At 44.5% G+C, this 15,909-nt stretch overlaps 1 protein-coding gene across 3 annotated transcripts in view; it reads right to left on the bottom strand.

Moving 5' to 3' along the window:
* Positions 1–414: 414 nt before the first annotated feature.
* iqgap1 (IQ motif containing GTPase activating protein 1) overlaps positions 415–15,909 on the bottom strand; it is a 38,742-nt gene continuing 23,247 nt past the window's right edge. For all 3 annotated transcript variants that reach the window (XM_020641412.3, XM_020641411.3, XM_020641410.3), the window contains exons 21-37: positions 15,567–15,638; positions 15,207–15,276; positions 13,718–14,082; positions 10,748–10,911; positions 10,442–10,666; positions 9,755–9,895; positions 9,476–9,560; positions 8,141–8,373; positions 7,908–8,040; positions 7,378–7,480; positions 6,293–6,428; positions 6,115–6,202; positions 4,969–5,178; positions 3,565–3,731; positions 2,995–3,114; positions 951–1,059; positions 415–829 (exon numbers count right to left, since the gene is read on the bottom strand). In XM_020641412.3, the coding sequence (XP_020497068.1) occupies positions 716–829; positions 951–1,059; positions 2,995–3,114; positions 3,565–3,731; positions 4,969–5,178; positions 6,115–6,202; positions 6,293–6,428; positions 7,378–7,480; positions 7,908–8,040; positions 8,141–8,373; positions 9,476–9,560; positions 9,755–9,895; positions 10,442–10,666; positions 10,748–10,911; positions 13,718–14,082; positions 15,207–15,276; positions 15,567–15,638 (2,535 nt within the window). In that variant the 3' untranslated portion in view covers positions 415–715. The remainder of the gene's footprint in view (positions 830–950; positions 1,060–2,994; positions 3,115–3,564; positions 3,732–4,968; positions 5,179–6,114; positions 6,203–6,292; positions 6,429–7,377; positions 7,481–7,907; positions 8,041–8,140; positions 8,374–9,475; positions 9,561–9,754; positions 9,896–10,441; positions 10,667–10,747; positions 10,912–13,717; positions 14,083–15,206; positions 15,277–15,566; positions 15,639–15,909) is intronic.

Below are 15,909 nucleotides of genomic sequence, written 5' to 3' on the forward strand. Positions count from 1 at the left end.
CCGCGGCGCGCACGGAGTATGTGTGAATTGGGCTTTAGGCAAAAGCCTAACTGAAATACTACCGCCTCCACAAGGTTTGAACCTGTTGTCATTTACGCAAATTTCTTAGTAGATCACCCGCAAAACGCCCACTAACCAAATGTGCAATTTTTGGGGTGAACACGCAATTTAGTACTCTTTACTTAGGATCTTAAATAAACCAGTACCCATAGACTGTAAACATGAAACCTAACCAGTTAACCCAGTACCCATAGACTGTAAACATGAAACCTAACCAGTTAACCCAGTACCCATAGACTGTAAACATGAAACCTAACCAGTTAACCCAGAGACTGGATCCATAGCATGAAAGGGTGGGGGAGGGGAGGGGTGGGGAGAGATAATTAATTAATAATTGATGTTTACAGATGTTGAGACGTTTATGAAGATTGTATTTATTGTTATATTTAATAAAAACATGAATAATCTACTTTCAGCTGGATCAGAGAAATGATGAAGAAAGACACCAAACAGGAAGTTGGTGCAGCATGTGTTTATGTTGGAGCTCATGAGATGTTGAGAAGCTACAGACAGAAGAAGAATCAGCTGTTCTCTGCTCCTTTAAGAAACAGCACTAAAGAGGTTTGCATAGAAGGAGAAGTGCAGAACATGTTCAGGACTTTATCACACGTACTAATATGACTTAATGCGTTACACATGAAGCACCTTTTCTTCTTTATTTGCCATAAAACTTTTTGTTGAGCAGAAAAATGAGCAGGTTGACGTTGATGGTCGCTCGATCGAAGAGCTTCATCACAGCAACGCCTTCGTACTGCAGCTGCAGGAGGTCCTGAATCACAGGAAACAGGAAGTCAGACTCATTTATACATCATGTATTTATTCATAGAGACAGCTCTGACAGCACTCTCAGCCTCTAGAATCAAATCATATTCATAGAAATAACATGGTACCTGATACTCCAGCTGCAGCGTCTCCAGGTGGACGCCCATCAGCTTGGCCTTCACATCGAACACTCCCACAGCCTCTGACGGCGAAATCTCAAAAATCACGTTTTTAAACCTGCAAAAGAGAAAAAATATGAATTTCATTCATCAAGTGAGATGAGAGTTACAAAGTTCTTCAACAGTCAGAAATAAAAAAAATAAAAATACAGTTTTTATAAACTGAATATTTGAAGGACAAATGTCAGTAATCAGAACAGTCGCCTGTAATTGGCTGTCAGAACAGGGGGCGGCACCTCCTGTCAACTCAGGCTCTCATTGGATATTAAAGGCTGGGGGGGGGAGGAGAGACAGTTAATGGAAGGTCTTGATTGGCCAAATGAGGTGTCAATCAAAAGGCCAAAGTGCGGCCAGCAATTTGATGCATCACGATCAGTAAAACAGAAAATACAGCGGGATGCTGGGAGCAGGGATGACAAATGTTCAATCAGTTGGTGAATCTTTGTGATCGTGATTGTGCTTGGATTAAATCGTGGAGACTGGTTCAGATGCAGCAGAACCGATTCTGTCAGAATAAGATAAAACCAGCCATGACTCAAGTGCAAAGCTGGGTCAAAGATTCATGTCTTCAATTAAACGCAAAGAAAACAGTCTGCATGATGTTCACTAAACAGCCAACCAGCCTTCAGCAGTCCGACGTTTACCTGGAAGGTGTAGAGCTTAGTCTAACCCTAACCCTAGCTAATGAGTTTAAATATTTAGGCCTAACATTGGACCCAACATTAACATTTAAAAAACACATCAAACAATTAACAAAGACGGTAAATTTTAATATAAACAATTTTAGACAGGTAAGATCCTTAATAACTGTCAATGCTGCTCGAATGTTTTTACACTCGATGACTTTTTCACATATTGAATACTGTATAACCACATGGTCACTTTCTGCTGGCACAACATTTAAACCAATACAATCTCTTTTTTAAAAAGGCCATAAAAATCTTTGACAAAAAGCCATTTTCGTTTCACCATTGCACTGTTTTAGATAAACATAATTTGCTACATTTTCATAATTTTGTTCATTTTAAAAATGCATGTTTTATATATAAAATTTTGCACGGACTTGCTCCTCCTCCTTTGAAGGACGTTATAAAGCTGAAGTCTGCCAGTGGGATCAGCACCAGGGCCACAGCCCGAGGAGACTGTGAGGTCCCATACAGACACACTACATTCAGACAAACTGTTCTGTCAGTCAAAGGAACTAAATATTGGAATATTCTCCCACTCACAATAAGAGACTTACACATATGCAACCTTCAAAACACACCTCAAACAGTGGATAAAAGAAAACCAAGTCTGTGACCACTTTCAACCTTTAACCTCTATTATTGTCTTATGTCACTTGTGCCTTTGTATTTGTATTTTATTTGTAATTTGTCTTTCTCTGTTACCTGCCTAGGGACAACATATGGAAACTAGCACTTCTGCTATAATCTGGCATTTTTACAGCTGTAATTGTTACAGCTGTTCATTAATATGCACTGTCCCTAACAAATAAATAAATATATAATAAATAATAATAAATAAATCTTCAAACGCTGAGTCAAACAGGAAACATTGACCTCACCTCACCTCACCTTTCCTGACCTCACCTTTCCTGACCTTGCCTTCCTCACCTCGGCTCACCTTTCCTGACCTCACCTTTCCTGACCTTGCCTTCCTCACCTCGGCTCACCTTTCCTGACCTCACTTTCCTCACCTGTATCAGACTCCTACTTTATCTCTGAGACTGATGAGTGATGCTCTGCTTTATGTGCTGCACACAGTGCTGAGTGTAGAGTATGGAGCCAGAGCGCTCTCTGCTGGACAAACCCCCCATATGATGACCCCTCTTCTCAATAGGCCCAAACATTTGTAAATGTGATAACATATAAACTATATGTAAATATATGTATAAATCTATCAAGTGCTAAACTTTATTTCACCATTTCCTGCACCTGCCAGAGTGAGGCTATAAATAATAATCATAATAATAATAATAACAGTAACTCACTGGTTGGGCTGCAGGTCTTCGATGGCGATCAGGACGCCTTTCTCGTGCAGCCGAGAGGCCGTGTACTTCTGAGACACCTGTTTACTCTTCTTCGCCTTGTTGTCGGGTTTCTTTGACAACCTGAGGACACACACACACACACACACACAGTGTACAGTATGGCAACACAGCAACACAGCAATCAGGACCCCAGTGGGTGTTTGGGTTTCGCAGGTCGTTTGTTTAGGCTAAATGGTAAATGGACTGCTTTAAATGAAGTGCTTTTACAGTGCAGGTCACACCTACACATTCACACACTGATGGTAGAGGCTGCTGTGTAAAGAGTCCATCAGTATTAACTCATCCATTCACACACATTCACACGTTGATGGTAGAGGCCGCTGAGTAAAGAGTCCATCAGTATTAACTCATCCATTCACACACATTCACACCCTGATGGTAGAGGCTGCTGAGTAAAGAGTCACCTTATTTTATAAATCACATTTAAAGACAGCTGACCAAAGTGCTGTACAATGTTTTCAAGAAACTATTTACAGGAGTCCTCAACATCCACAAGGTTGTCTCACGTACTTGCCCTTGCTGGCCAGGTTGTCCATGCAGGTTTTGATATACTGGTTGTAGGAGTCGATTTGAACGTTGAAGAAGTTGGTTTTTGAGTTGAGGGCAGCATTTGTCTGCTGGAGCCGGACCAGCTCGGCTTTCCGCCGCTGACGGTAACGTCTCTGATTTCTGATGTCCTGAAACACAATAAGGCATCAAAGTGAGGAAACTGTTAGATTCTATGCAAACATTTGAACTTCAGTTTTGAACCTCCTGTTGATTTGTCCTCTCAGGTCACGTTTACACGACCATGATTTCAGCTGTATACGGGAACGTCTCGCTGTGTTTTGTTCGTTTACACGAAAACTGAAAACAAAAACTATTAAAAACGACAGTGTTTCCGTCGTCGTGTAATCTGATAACGTAGATAATCTGAAAAAAGAGACTTTTTCCACATGCTCAGTACAGCTCTAGTCAATTACCATGAGTGAGTAGGTGGACTACAACAACAATGGCCGACTCCTGAGTACTGTTTGTGCCACTCACTCTGTTAAATGGATCGACAGAGTCACTGTCAGGCAGAGATGCTTTACTGATCCTGAACCCACCAACACGCTGATGAGGGGAAGCTTAAAGGTGATGAGTCATGTTAACACCTCACCGCTCTGTAGAAGTCCTGAACCCACCAACATGCTGATCAGGGGAAGCTTAAAGGTGATGAGTCATGTTAACACCTCACCGCTCTGTAGAAGTCCTGAACCCACCAACACGCTGATGAGGGGAAGCTTAAAGGTGATGAGTCATGTTAACACCTCACCGCTCTGTAGAAGTCCTGAACCCACCAACACGCTGATGAGGGGAAGCTTAAAGGTGATGAGTCATGTTAACACCACACCGCTCTGTAAGGGTCCTGAACCCACCAACACGCTGATGAGGGGCAGCCTAAAGGTGATGAGTCATGTTAACACCACACCGCTCTGTAAGGGTCCTGAACCCACCAACACACTGATGAGGGGCAGCCTAAAGGTGATGAGTCATGTTAACACCACACCGCTCTGTAAGGGTCCTGAACCTACCAACACACTGATGAGGGGCAGCCTAAAGGTGATGAGTCATGTTAACACCTCACCGCTCTGTAAGGGTCCTGAACCCACCAACACGCTGATGAGGGGCAGCCTAAAGGTGATGAGTCATGTTAACACCTCACCGCTCTGTAGAAGGAAGAGTAAACCAGCATGCATGTCTTGTTTCATTACAAAGTCACAGCACCAACCATTGGCCTGGCATGTTTAGTACACCCTTGATAGTGGTGTGAGCGGCTTTCAAGTGGTTGTTATCAAGATGCCTGAATGCAGACACTTTTTGAAAACACTCAGAAAAAAGGACTCAGTCTCATGTAAACATGGCCTCAGACAGGAACCAGGGATTTCTGACCTTAGCGATGTCGTTGATTAGGTCCTGGTAGCGGTTCTGGGGGTGGACTTTTCCCAGCTCGGCCAGTCTCTGCAGGTTGCTCCGGATCTTGTCTTTCTTTCCCTGGAGGGTCAGACTGTCGTCCACTACCGGATTCACCTGCTTCATCTTCTCGGGAGTCTTCGCGTCTCTGATGGCCCTCCTCTGCATCGCCCTCTGGTACTCTGCTTCCTGTTTGTAAACAAAACAAGATGTCTCTGGTCTCTGGAGTCTGGTCTCTGACTCTGGTCTCTGGCTCTGGTCTCTGGCTCTGGTCTCTGGCTGTGGCTCTGGTATCTGACTCTGGTCTGGTCTCTAGTCTCTAGTCTCTAGTCTCTAGTCTCTAGTCTCTAGTCTCTAGTCTCTGACTCTGGTCTCTGGTCTCTGACTTTGGTCTCATCTCTGACCTTGGTCTCTGACTTTGGTCTGGTCTCTGGTCTCTGACTTTAGTCTGGTCTCTGGTCTCTGGTGTCTGGTCTCTGACTCTGGTCTCTGGTCTCTGATTTAGATTTGGTCTCTGGTCTCTGACTGTGGTATCTGACTCTGGTCTCTGACTTTGGTCTGGTCTCTGACTCTAGGTCTCTGGTCTCTGACTTGGTACCTGACTCTGGTCTCTGACTTTGGTCTGGTCTCTGGAGTCTTGTCTCTGACTTTGGTTTGGCCTCTGGTCTCTGACTGTGGTATCCGACTCTGGTCTCTGACTGTGGTATCTGACTCTGGTCTCTGACTTTGGTGTGGTCTCTGACTCTGGTCTCTGGAGTCTGGTCTCTGGAGTCTGGTCTCTGGTCTCTGGAGTCTGGTCTCTGGAGTCTGGTCTCTGACTTTGGTTTGGCCTCTGGTCTCTGACTTTGATCTGGTCTCTGACTCTGGTCTCTGGTCTCTGACTTTGGTCTGGTCTCTGACTCTGGTCTCTGGTCTCTGACTTTGGTCTGGTCTCTAGTCTCTGGTCTCTGACTCCGGTCTCTGACTTTGGTCTGGTCTCTGGTCTCTGACTCTGGTCTCTGACTTTGGTCTCTGACTCTGGTCTGGTCTGGTCTGGTCTGGTCTCTAGAGTCTGGTCTCTGGTCTGGTGTCTCTCTCTGATTGACTCTCATTTGTCAGTCAAGTTTCATTAAATCTAGTTTTGACCTGTTCGGTGCTCGCACTGGAGTCCAGGATCTCGGTCAGAGTCTCTCCAGGTTGGAAGCGGATCACATCCACGATGAGCCTCTTTGTGCTGAAGACAAAAATGTAATTAAAATGATTAAAATAATAAAGAAGACATACGCCTTGTTTTCACATGGAATTATTCTCCATTCAAACTGACTTGAGCAGAAGCGTCTTGGCGTCCGTCTCAACGTTGGCCTCACCAGGAACATCAAACTTGTTGGTGAGTGTGAGGGAAACTTCGGTTTTTCCCATCAGCTCTTTGTTTGGATCGTTGGGAGGAAGAGGATTCTCACCTGGACAGATACACACAGGTAAAAATCAGACAGGTGATCCAAGTTTATAATGACTTTATGAGAGTAAATCACAGCTGGTTTAAACACTTCAATCTGAGACATTTCAGAAAAACTATCAGAAACAGACTCTCAGGAGAAGGTCTTTGAGATGAAGAATCTCATGTATAAGAGAGTCCTGACTGAGACATTAAACACAGATCAACAGATCCTGAGTCACAGAGCAGAAAGTCATTCTTCAAAGCATCTAAAGCATCTTCCTCCAGCACCTCCAATCTACTTTTAAACCAGCAGAGAACCTGACACTTCTTTTGAACAGATAACAACAATAGGTTTGTGACTGAGTCACAGAGAATGTGGCTAACAGCACTTCACATGAGTACACTTACACATGTTTGAGGGGAAGCAGGTTCAGTAAAGCCTTATAAATAAGGACATGCTAATGAGTTAGTCTACGCTGAGACAATGCAGGCCAGCAGACTCAATTATACAGAGTAGAATGATGAGTCAGAGCCCTGAGATTAGTTATAAATCTCAACGCACCATGATAGACAGTATCCAAAGATTTTAGGCACTGAGATGATGCATGCCTATATAAAACATCTCTGTAATCAATCAGGGGCATGAAAGTAGCAGCAACAGGTCTCCTTTTTTATGTGTTGTTCATTGTTGCATTTGTCTTGTTATCTGTGTGTCATGATGGATGTCCATCTTACTGGCTGCAAACAAATCTACCTACAGGTACAAATAAAGTCTATATATCTGAAGTTTTTCTGTTAGATAAATAACGAATCAAAGGCCTTCGACAAGTTGATCTCGGACTACATTTAAAGTCGCTGTAGTTAAGATATCGGACCTTTTTGTACCATTTCAATAAATCCGTTCAAACAATAAACACAACCATATGCATTTATTTAGTTTTAACATTAAAGTTAATACTTGTCCGACCTACCAATCAGAGACTCGACTGTGGGAACCTCGCCCAGGTCCTCCAGCAGCTCGTGAACCGGGTCGTTGTGTTCTGGAGCTATGGCGTCCTGATGATCCAACAGCAGCTACACGAAACGCCAGAGAGAAAATATTTCAAATAATGTGGAAATATATGTTCACATATATTAAATATAGAGACTAAAAACATGTTGTCAAGATGAGTATAGATATAGTTTGTAGAGCAGAGAGTCAGTCTGAATATAGAGACTAAAAACATGTTGTCATGATGAGTATAGATATAGAGTTTGTAGAGCAGAGTCAGTCTGAATATAGAGACTAAAACATGTTGTCATGATGAATATAGATATAGAGTTTGTAGAGCAGAGAGGCAGTCTGACTATAGAGACTAAAAACATGTTGTCATGATGAGTACAGATATAGAGTGTGTAGAGAAGAGAGTCAGTCTGAATATAGAGACTAAAAACATGTTGTCATGATGAGTATAGATATAGAGTTTGAATTATTGATAATTAAAATGATCACATGTCAGACCGTGTGAGTGTTGATGATTTCTCCAATGGAGATGTAGATGACGGGTTTGGTGACGGTGACGAGGTCGGAGTATTGATCCACGTTAAACTTCTCCTCCAGGGACGGGACGTCACATGCTGCCAGGAAGAACCGCCTGAGATAAACAAGATGGAGACGATGAAGACGGGGAGTTGGACTGGTCATTAAAATATCTCTCTTGAACTTCCTGTTTGATCACTTGAAGGTCGTCTCACCTGAACTTCAGGTAGGAGGCGCTCAGGTACTCGTTGATGGGGTTCAGGTGTGCGTTGTCTCCCAAAAACATCTTGTTGGAGGCGGCATGCTGCAGCATCTTAGCGACTGAGCCCAGATTTCTTCTCTGTTCGGTGGTCAGCTGACCGCCTGCCGAAACTTCAATGATGTCGAAGGCGTCGGGCGCCACGATGGCAGGGTTCATATAGCGATAATAGAGCAGGTTCCCCACGATCTGAAGGAATATCAGCGAGCCAGTTTACATTAAAGGGTGATTCTGTGCTTTCATAATCAAACAATACAAACATCATTCACACGTCTTCTGGAGAAGAGTTTTCATGAATGTGTTTTTGCTGCAGGAGGAGAAGCTCTGGAACTCGGCAGGTTGTGGAGGAAGAGGAGGAGAGGATGAAGAGCGGCGTGACTCGCCTTTATGTCAGTAGACAGAGAAGGACGGCGCGCTGACAGAGAGGCTGCAGCTGATTGGACAGAGAGAAACAAGGAAGAACAGAAAGAGAACAAGAAAAGACAGTTTAAGAAACAGAGCATGAAAAAGATCAAGATGATCAAAGTAAGCGGGCTGTGGTGAGGGATTGGTGGTCAAAGAGGCGGCTGAAAGTGATGAAACTCCCTACAGTGTTGCTAAAATGCTGCTAAAGCGCTCCTACGTCGCTCCTACGTCGCTCCTACGTCGCTCCTACGTCGCTGCTAAGGCGCTGCTAAGACGCTGCTAAAGCGCTCCTACAGCGCTGCTAAGGCGCTCCTAAAGCGCTGCTGAAGCGCTCCTACGGCTCTGCTAAAGGGCTGCTAAGGCGCTGATAAGGCACTCCTAAAGCGCTGCTAAAGCTGCTAAAGAGAAGGAAACATACGAGTACACACACCGGCTTATCAGAACATCTGGTATGAGCTCTTAGAATGATTTTATGCTCATGAGCAGTTGAAGTTTTGAAATAAGTAAAATCTCTTTAAATTATCAAACAAAGAAAAGAGATGCTCTCTGTCACATTCAGCTACAAGCTCATCAGAATTTAAAGAGGTCTTCTTGTTTGAAAATCATCTATTGAGCACCGCTATCTAAAAACCATAAAGGATACCCGACCCCAGAGAAGCAGAGCATTAAAGGAGCGGTTCTCTGAGTTTGACTGTAAAGTGTCTTCAGAGGGACAAGGACGTCCAACATGTCTGAATCTATTTCAATCTGAATCTGAGCTCAGCTGTTCTGACATCCTCTCAGTGTCTGCATGCTCAGGTTAGGGTTAAGTCAAGGTGCTTAGTGGGGGTTAGTGTTTACACTGAAGATTGCTGGTTTCATAAGACCAATCCACAAACATCCAGACCTTCAGCAGCTCGTCCTCTGTAGCATCTGGAAACTTCTCATGAAGAGAATCCTTCAAAACCTTCGAGACGAAACGCATCCCGTACCTGAAAGACAAAAACTGACAGCATTTCACCTCTGTGTGTGTGTGTGTGTGTGAGTGTGTGTGTGTCAGTGTGTCTGTGTGTGTGTGTGTGTGTGTGTGTGTGTGTGTGTGTGTGTGTGAGTGTGTCTGTCTGTCTGTCTGTCTGTCTGTCTCTCCCAGTCAGACAGACATACAGGCTGTGATTGGAGGACTTACGGGATTTTGTCTACAGAAATGATGATGGCGGACAGGAACTTGTCTGTAATTGTCTTCATGTTCTTGATGGACGCTTCCAGTCGGGTCCTCACCTCCTCGTGGGTCATCGCCTGCTCAGGTGTTACGTCATACGGTAGCTTACTAAAGAAAAGAGGATGAAGACCAGGTGAGACAGGTCACAAATACCAAGTGAGACAGGTCATAAAGAACAGGTGAGACAGGTCACAAAGACCAGGTGAGACAGGTCACAAATACCAGGTGAGACAGGTAACAAATACCAGGTGAGATAGGTAACAAACACTAGGTGAGACAGGTCACAAACACCAGGTGAGACAGGTAACAAACACCAGGTGAGACAGGTCACAAACACCAGGTGAGACAGGTAACAAACACCAGGTGAGACAGGTCACAAACACCAGGTGAGACAGGTCACAAATACCAGGTGAGACAGGTAACAAATACCAGGTGAGACAGGTAACAAATACCAGGTGAGACAGGTAACAAATACCAGGTGAGACAGGTCACAAACACCAGGTGAGACAGGTCAAAATGACGTATCAGTTCAATGATGTTTAATAATTCCTGTCCTGACACACATCTGACTGTTGAAAAAAATCATGTCTGAGGAGTTCATGAAAACAAAGAAGAGGAGAAGATCTCGTACAGAGCAGGTAAATCTGAACTCACCTGGCCTCTCCGGTCTGCGTCTCCATCTGGTTCACCCAGCTCTTGTAAATGTCCACCGGGTCCGTCTTAATGTTCAGCGTTTTGTCGTCCATGATCTCCTTGACAACAGGAGCGAGGATCTGTCTGAGAGCATTCTGTCCTCTAGCTCCTCGGTGGAAACTCACCACCATCTTAATGACGGTGGGGTTACCTGTGACGATTTCCTTCATCTGGTCCACCTTTGACCTTTGGACAGAAGTGAAAGATGTTACCCCGGCCTCAGCTGATTACTGATGACATTATAAATGATTGGAGCCTGTTTCTCACTTGATCTCCTCCTGCAGGGCGGTCTTAAACAGCTTGAGCAGCAAATACTCCTCTCTCTGGTTGGAGGCGTAGTTATACAGCGTGAAGATCACAGAGTCCATAAACTTGGTGGATTTATTCTGCGGCATCTGGAAGATGAGCTTGGCCAGATACGTGGGGTTGGTCTACAGGAAGAAGGAATTTGTATGATCAATTATTGAATTCTAGTGTTATATCTTAAAGGAAAAATAATCACTCTTAGACACCAGCAGTGTCTTCATCTCTGATTCTGTTGTTCAGCATTTAGAAGAAAAGATCAGTCGAGAAATGTGAGTCCCTGTTCTGACTCCATAGAGTCTCTGTTCTGACTCCATACAGTCCCTGTTCTAACAGTATCTGTTCTGACTCCATAGAGTCCCTGTTCTGACAGTGTCTTTTCTGACTCCATATTGTCCATGTTCTGACTCCATAGAGTCCCTGTTCTGACTCCATAAAGTCTCTGTTCTAACTCCATAAAGTCCATGTTCTGACTCCATACAGTCTCTGTTCTGACTCCTTAGAGTCAATGTTCTGACTCCATAGAGTCTCTGTTCTGACTCCATACAGTCCCTGTTCTGACTCCTTAGAGTCCATGTTCTGACTCCATAGAGTCTCTGTTCTGACTCCATACAATCCCTGTTCTGACTCCTTAAGAGTCCCTGTTCTGACTCCATACGGTCCCTGTTCTGACTCCATACAGTCCCTGTCCCTCTTGACAGGATCTGTTCTGACTCCATAGAGTCTCTGTTCTGACTCCATACAGTCCCTGTTCTGACTCCTTAGAGTCCATGTTCTGACTCCATAGAGTCTCTGTTCTGACTCCATACAATCCCTGTTCTGACTCCTTAAGAGTCCCTGTTCTGACTCCATACGGTCCCTGTTCTGACTCCATACAGTCCCTGTCCCTCTTGACAGGATCTGTTCTGACTCCATAGAGTCTCTGTTCTGACTCCATAGTGTCCCTCTTGACAGGATCTGTTCTGACTCCATAGAGTCCCTGTTCTGACAGTATCTGTTCTGACTCCATAGAGTCCCTGTTCTGACTCCATACAGTCCCTGTTCTGACAGTATCTGTTCTGACTCCATAGTGTCCATGTTCTGACTCCATACAGTCCCTGTTCTGACAGTATCTGTTCTGACTCCATAGAGTCCCTGTTCTGACAGTGTCTTTTCTGACTCCATATTGTCCATGTTCTGACTCCATAGAGTCCCTGTTCTGACAGTATCTGTTCTGACTCCATATTGTCCATGTTCTGACTCCATAGAGTCCCTGTTCTGACTCCATAGAGTCCCTGTTCTGACAGTATCTGTTCTGACTCCATAGTGTCCATGTTCTGACACCATACAGTCCCTGTTCTGACAGTATCTGTTCTGACTCCATAGTGTCCATGTTCTGACTCCATAGAGTCCCTGTTCTGACTCCATAGAGTCCCTGTTCTGACAGTATCTGTTCTGACTCCATAGAGTCCCTGTTCTGACAGTATCTGTTCTGACTCCATAGTCTCCCTGTTCTGACTCCATAGAGTCCCTGTTCTGACAGTATCTGTTCTGACTCCATATTGTCCATGTTCTGACTCCATAGAGTCCCTGTTCTGACTCCATAGTGTCCCTGTTCTGACTCCAAAGAGTCTCTGTTCTGACTCCATAGAGTCTCTGTTCTGACTCCATAGAGTCTCTGTTCTGACTCCATAGTGTCCCTCTTGACAGGATCTGTTCTGACTCCATAGTGTCCCTGTTCTGACTCTATAGAGTCCCTGTTCTGACTCTATAGAGTCCATGTTCTGACTCCATAGAGTCCCTGTTCTGACAGTATCTGTTCTGACTCCACAGAGTCCCTGTTCTGACAGTATCTGTTATGACTCCATAGAGTCCCTGTTATGACTCCATAGAGTCCCTGTTCTGACAGTATCTGTTCTGACTCCATAGAGTCCCTGTTCTGACAGTATCTTTTCTGACTCCATATTGTCCATGTTCTGACTCCATAGAGTCCCTGTTCTGACAGTATCTGTTCTGACTCCATATTATCCATGTTCTGACTCCATAGAGTCCCTGTTCTGACTCCATAGTGTCCCTGTTTTTACTCCAAAGAGTCCCTGTTCTGACTCCAAAGAGTCTCTGTTCTGACTCCTCAGAGTCCATGTTCTGACTCCATAGAGTCCCAGTTCTGACTCCTTAGAGTCCGTGTTCTGACTCTGAAGAGTCCCTGTTCTGACTCCATAGTGTCCCTGTTCTGACTCCATAGTGTCCCTCTTGACAGGATCTGTTCTGACTCCATAGTCTCCCTCTTGACAGGATCTGTTCTGACTCCATAGAGTCCCTGTTCTGACTCTATAGAGTCCATGTTCTGACTCCATACAGTCCCTGTTCTGACAGTATCTGTTCTGACTCCATAGAGTCCCTGTTCTGACAGTATCTGTTCTGACTCCAAAGAGTCCCTGTTCTGACTCTGAAGAGTCCGTGTTCTGACTCCATAGTGTCCCTGTTCTTACTCCAAAGAGTCTCTGTTCTGACTCCTCAGAGTCCATGTTCTGACTCCATAGAGTCCCAGTTCTGACTCCTTAGAGTCCGTGTTCTGACTCTGAAGAGTCCCTGTTCTGACTCCATAGTGTCCCTGTTCTGACTCCATAGTGTCCCTCTTGACAGGATCTGTTCTGACTCCATAGAGTCTCTGTTCTGACTCCATAGTCTCCCTCTTGACAGGATCTGTTCTGACTCCATAGAGTCCCTGTTCTGACTCTATAGAGTCCATGTTCTGACTCCATACAGTCCCTGTTCTGACAGTATCTGTTCTGACTCCATAGAGTCCCTGTTCTGACTCCAAAGAGTCTCTGTTCTGACTCCTCAGAGTCCATGTTCTAACTCCATAGATTCCGTGTTCTGACTCCATAGAGTCCCAGTTCTGACTCCATAGAGTCCCTGTTCTGACTCCATAGGGTGCTGGTGTTATGTTACCTGTAACAGGTAGAAGAGATACTGATAAGCTTCCAGTTTGAGCCTCTTCTCCTTGCTGAGCGCCTTCAGGCCTCCTCTCTGCTTGTTCATCATCATCATGTTGGACAGCTGTCCCTTGTTCTTCTTTGTCAGCTTATTGCTGTGGGACACGACTTCCTGCAGTGTGATTTTATTCTTCACCAGCAGCCCGATCTTAATGTCCATCAGGTTCAGGTCATTCTCCAGCTGCTGGTTGGACCGGATATTGGTCACTACCTCCTCACGGAGACGCATCAGCTCTAGCTCCTCCTGGAAGTCCTGATCGCTGTGGTCCAACAGGTGGACGAATTTTCTTACCACCGCCATCGGAGGGTCCTCCGCACTTACTGGATGATCAAAGACAGTTTGATTTAAGAAATTAACAAACATCTAAGAACTTTTAAACACATGATGACATTTACAGACAATTTGAGATGACAAGAGACAAGATGAGGACAATTAAGGACATGATGGGGACATTAAGAGACATGATGGAGTAGATGATGAGGACATTTAGAGACTTTATGAGCTCATTTAGAGGCATGGCCGAGACATAAGATACATAAACAGGACATTAAGATAATTTAACCAGGACAATTTAGAGACATGATGAGGACATTTAGAGACTTTATGGGCCATGGGAACAGTTGAAGGACATGATGGGGACAGATAAAGACATGACAAGGACAATTGACATGATGAGGTCATGATGGTCGACATGATTGGGACAGCTCTTGGTAACTATGGTACTATGGGAGGTAGAGCCTTCAGTTACCAGGCCTGGTCGTGCTACCTCCGGTCTCTAAATATACTATGGGAGGTAGAGCCTTCAGTTATCAGGCCTGCTCGTGGTACCTACAGACTCTAAATGTACTATGGGAGGTAGAGCCTTCAGTTATCAGGCCTGCTCGTGGTACCTACGGTCTCTAAATGTACTATGGGAGGTAGAGCCTTCAGTTATCAGGCCTGCTCGTGGTACCTACAGACTCTAAATGTACTATGGGAGGTAGAGTCTTCAGTTATCAGGCCTGCTCGTGGTACCTACAGTCTCTAAAATGTACTATGGGAGGTAGAGCTTTCAGTTATCAAACCTGCTTGTGGTACCTACAGTCTCTAAATGTACTATGGGAGGTAGAGCTTTCAGTTATCAAACCTGCTCGTGGTACCTATCAGACCCCTCTCCTGGTATCATCTACCAGTCAGGCTTAGACTACCGGGGGAATAGGCACCTTGAGCTCCTATCACTACCTCTCTTTCTCTCTCTGTGTATTTACATCATATTACTACCACAGTTTAAAACACAATGTGGACAGTTGAAGACATGATGGGGACAATTGAAGACACAATGTGGACAGTTGAAGACACAATGAGAACAGTTTAAGACACATTGGGGACAGTTGAAGACACAATGGGGACAGTTGAAGACATGATGGGGACAGTTGAAGACACAATGGGGACAGTTGTCACTTACTGAGCGTCTTGTAGTCGTCCCTGGCCTTGTTGGCTCTGATAAAAGCCTGAATTTTTACCACGTCATTGATCTGCAGTAAAAATAAAAATCAATCAGCTGATCGATAGAGTTCATTAGAAACAGGACCAGAGGAATCTACACGGCAGAGCATTAAATGAGTCATCAGTCTCTGAGACAGCGGGGACGGGGAATCACAGCCTCAGGACACCGTTAATGTCAGGCAGGATTTATGCTCCATTATTTAAAGCACTGATTAGATTTCAGGTGGAACGGTTTCATTTCACCTCTGATGAGATAAAAATTCTCTGTTTTCGTTTTCTTTAAAGTGAATCTGGGACTGAATAAAAGTTTCACACTCACGTGATCCTGGAAGTATTTCAGACGGTCTTTGTACTTCTTACGAGCCTGGTGCATCCGGACCATGGCCTGAATCTGAGACACAACAATTATCAGAGTATAAACATCCTCCATACAACAGACTATAATATAATTAAAGAGGTCATATTATGCCCCTTTTGAGGTTTGTATATTTAATCTATGTACCTACTAAAGTATGTTCACAATAGCGAAAGTTCTAAAAAAGTGTCTGTTTTCATGTACTACCGCTCCATGCACCGGCTCGCTTCTGACTCTCTCTCTAAGGCTCTGAAGTGCCCACGTGTGCCAAGTCTGATCTGATTGGTCGGCTTGTCAGCTCTGCCGT

The sequence above is a fragment of the Labrus bergylta genome, chromosome 3 (genome assembly GCF_963930695.1).
Source record: "Labrus bergylta chromosome 3, fLabBer1.1, whole genome shotgun sequence".
Lineage (NCBI taxonomy): Eukaryota > Metazoa > Chordata > Actinopteri > Labriformes > Labridae > Labrus > Labrus bergylta.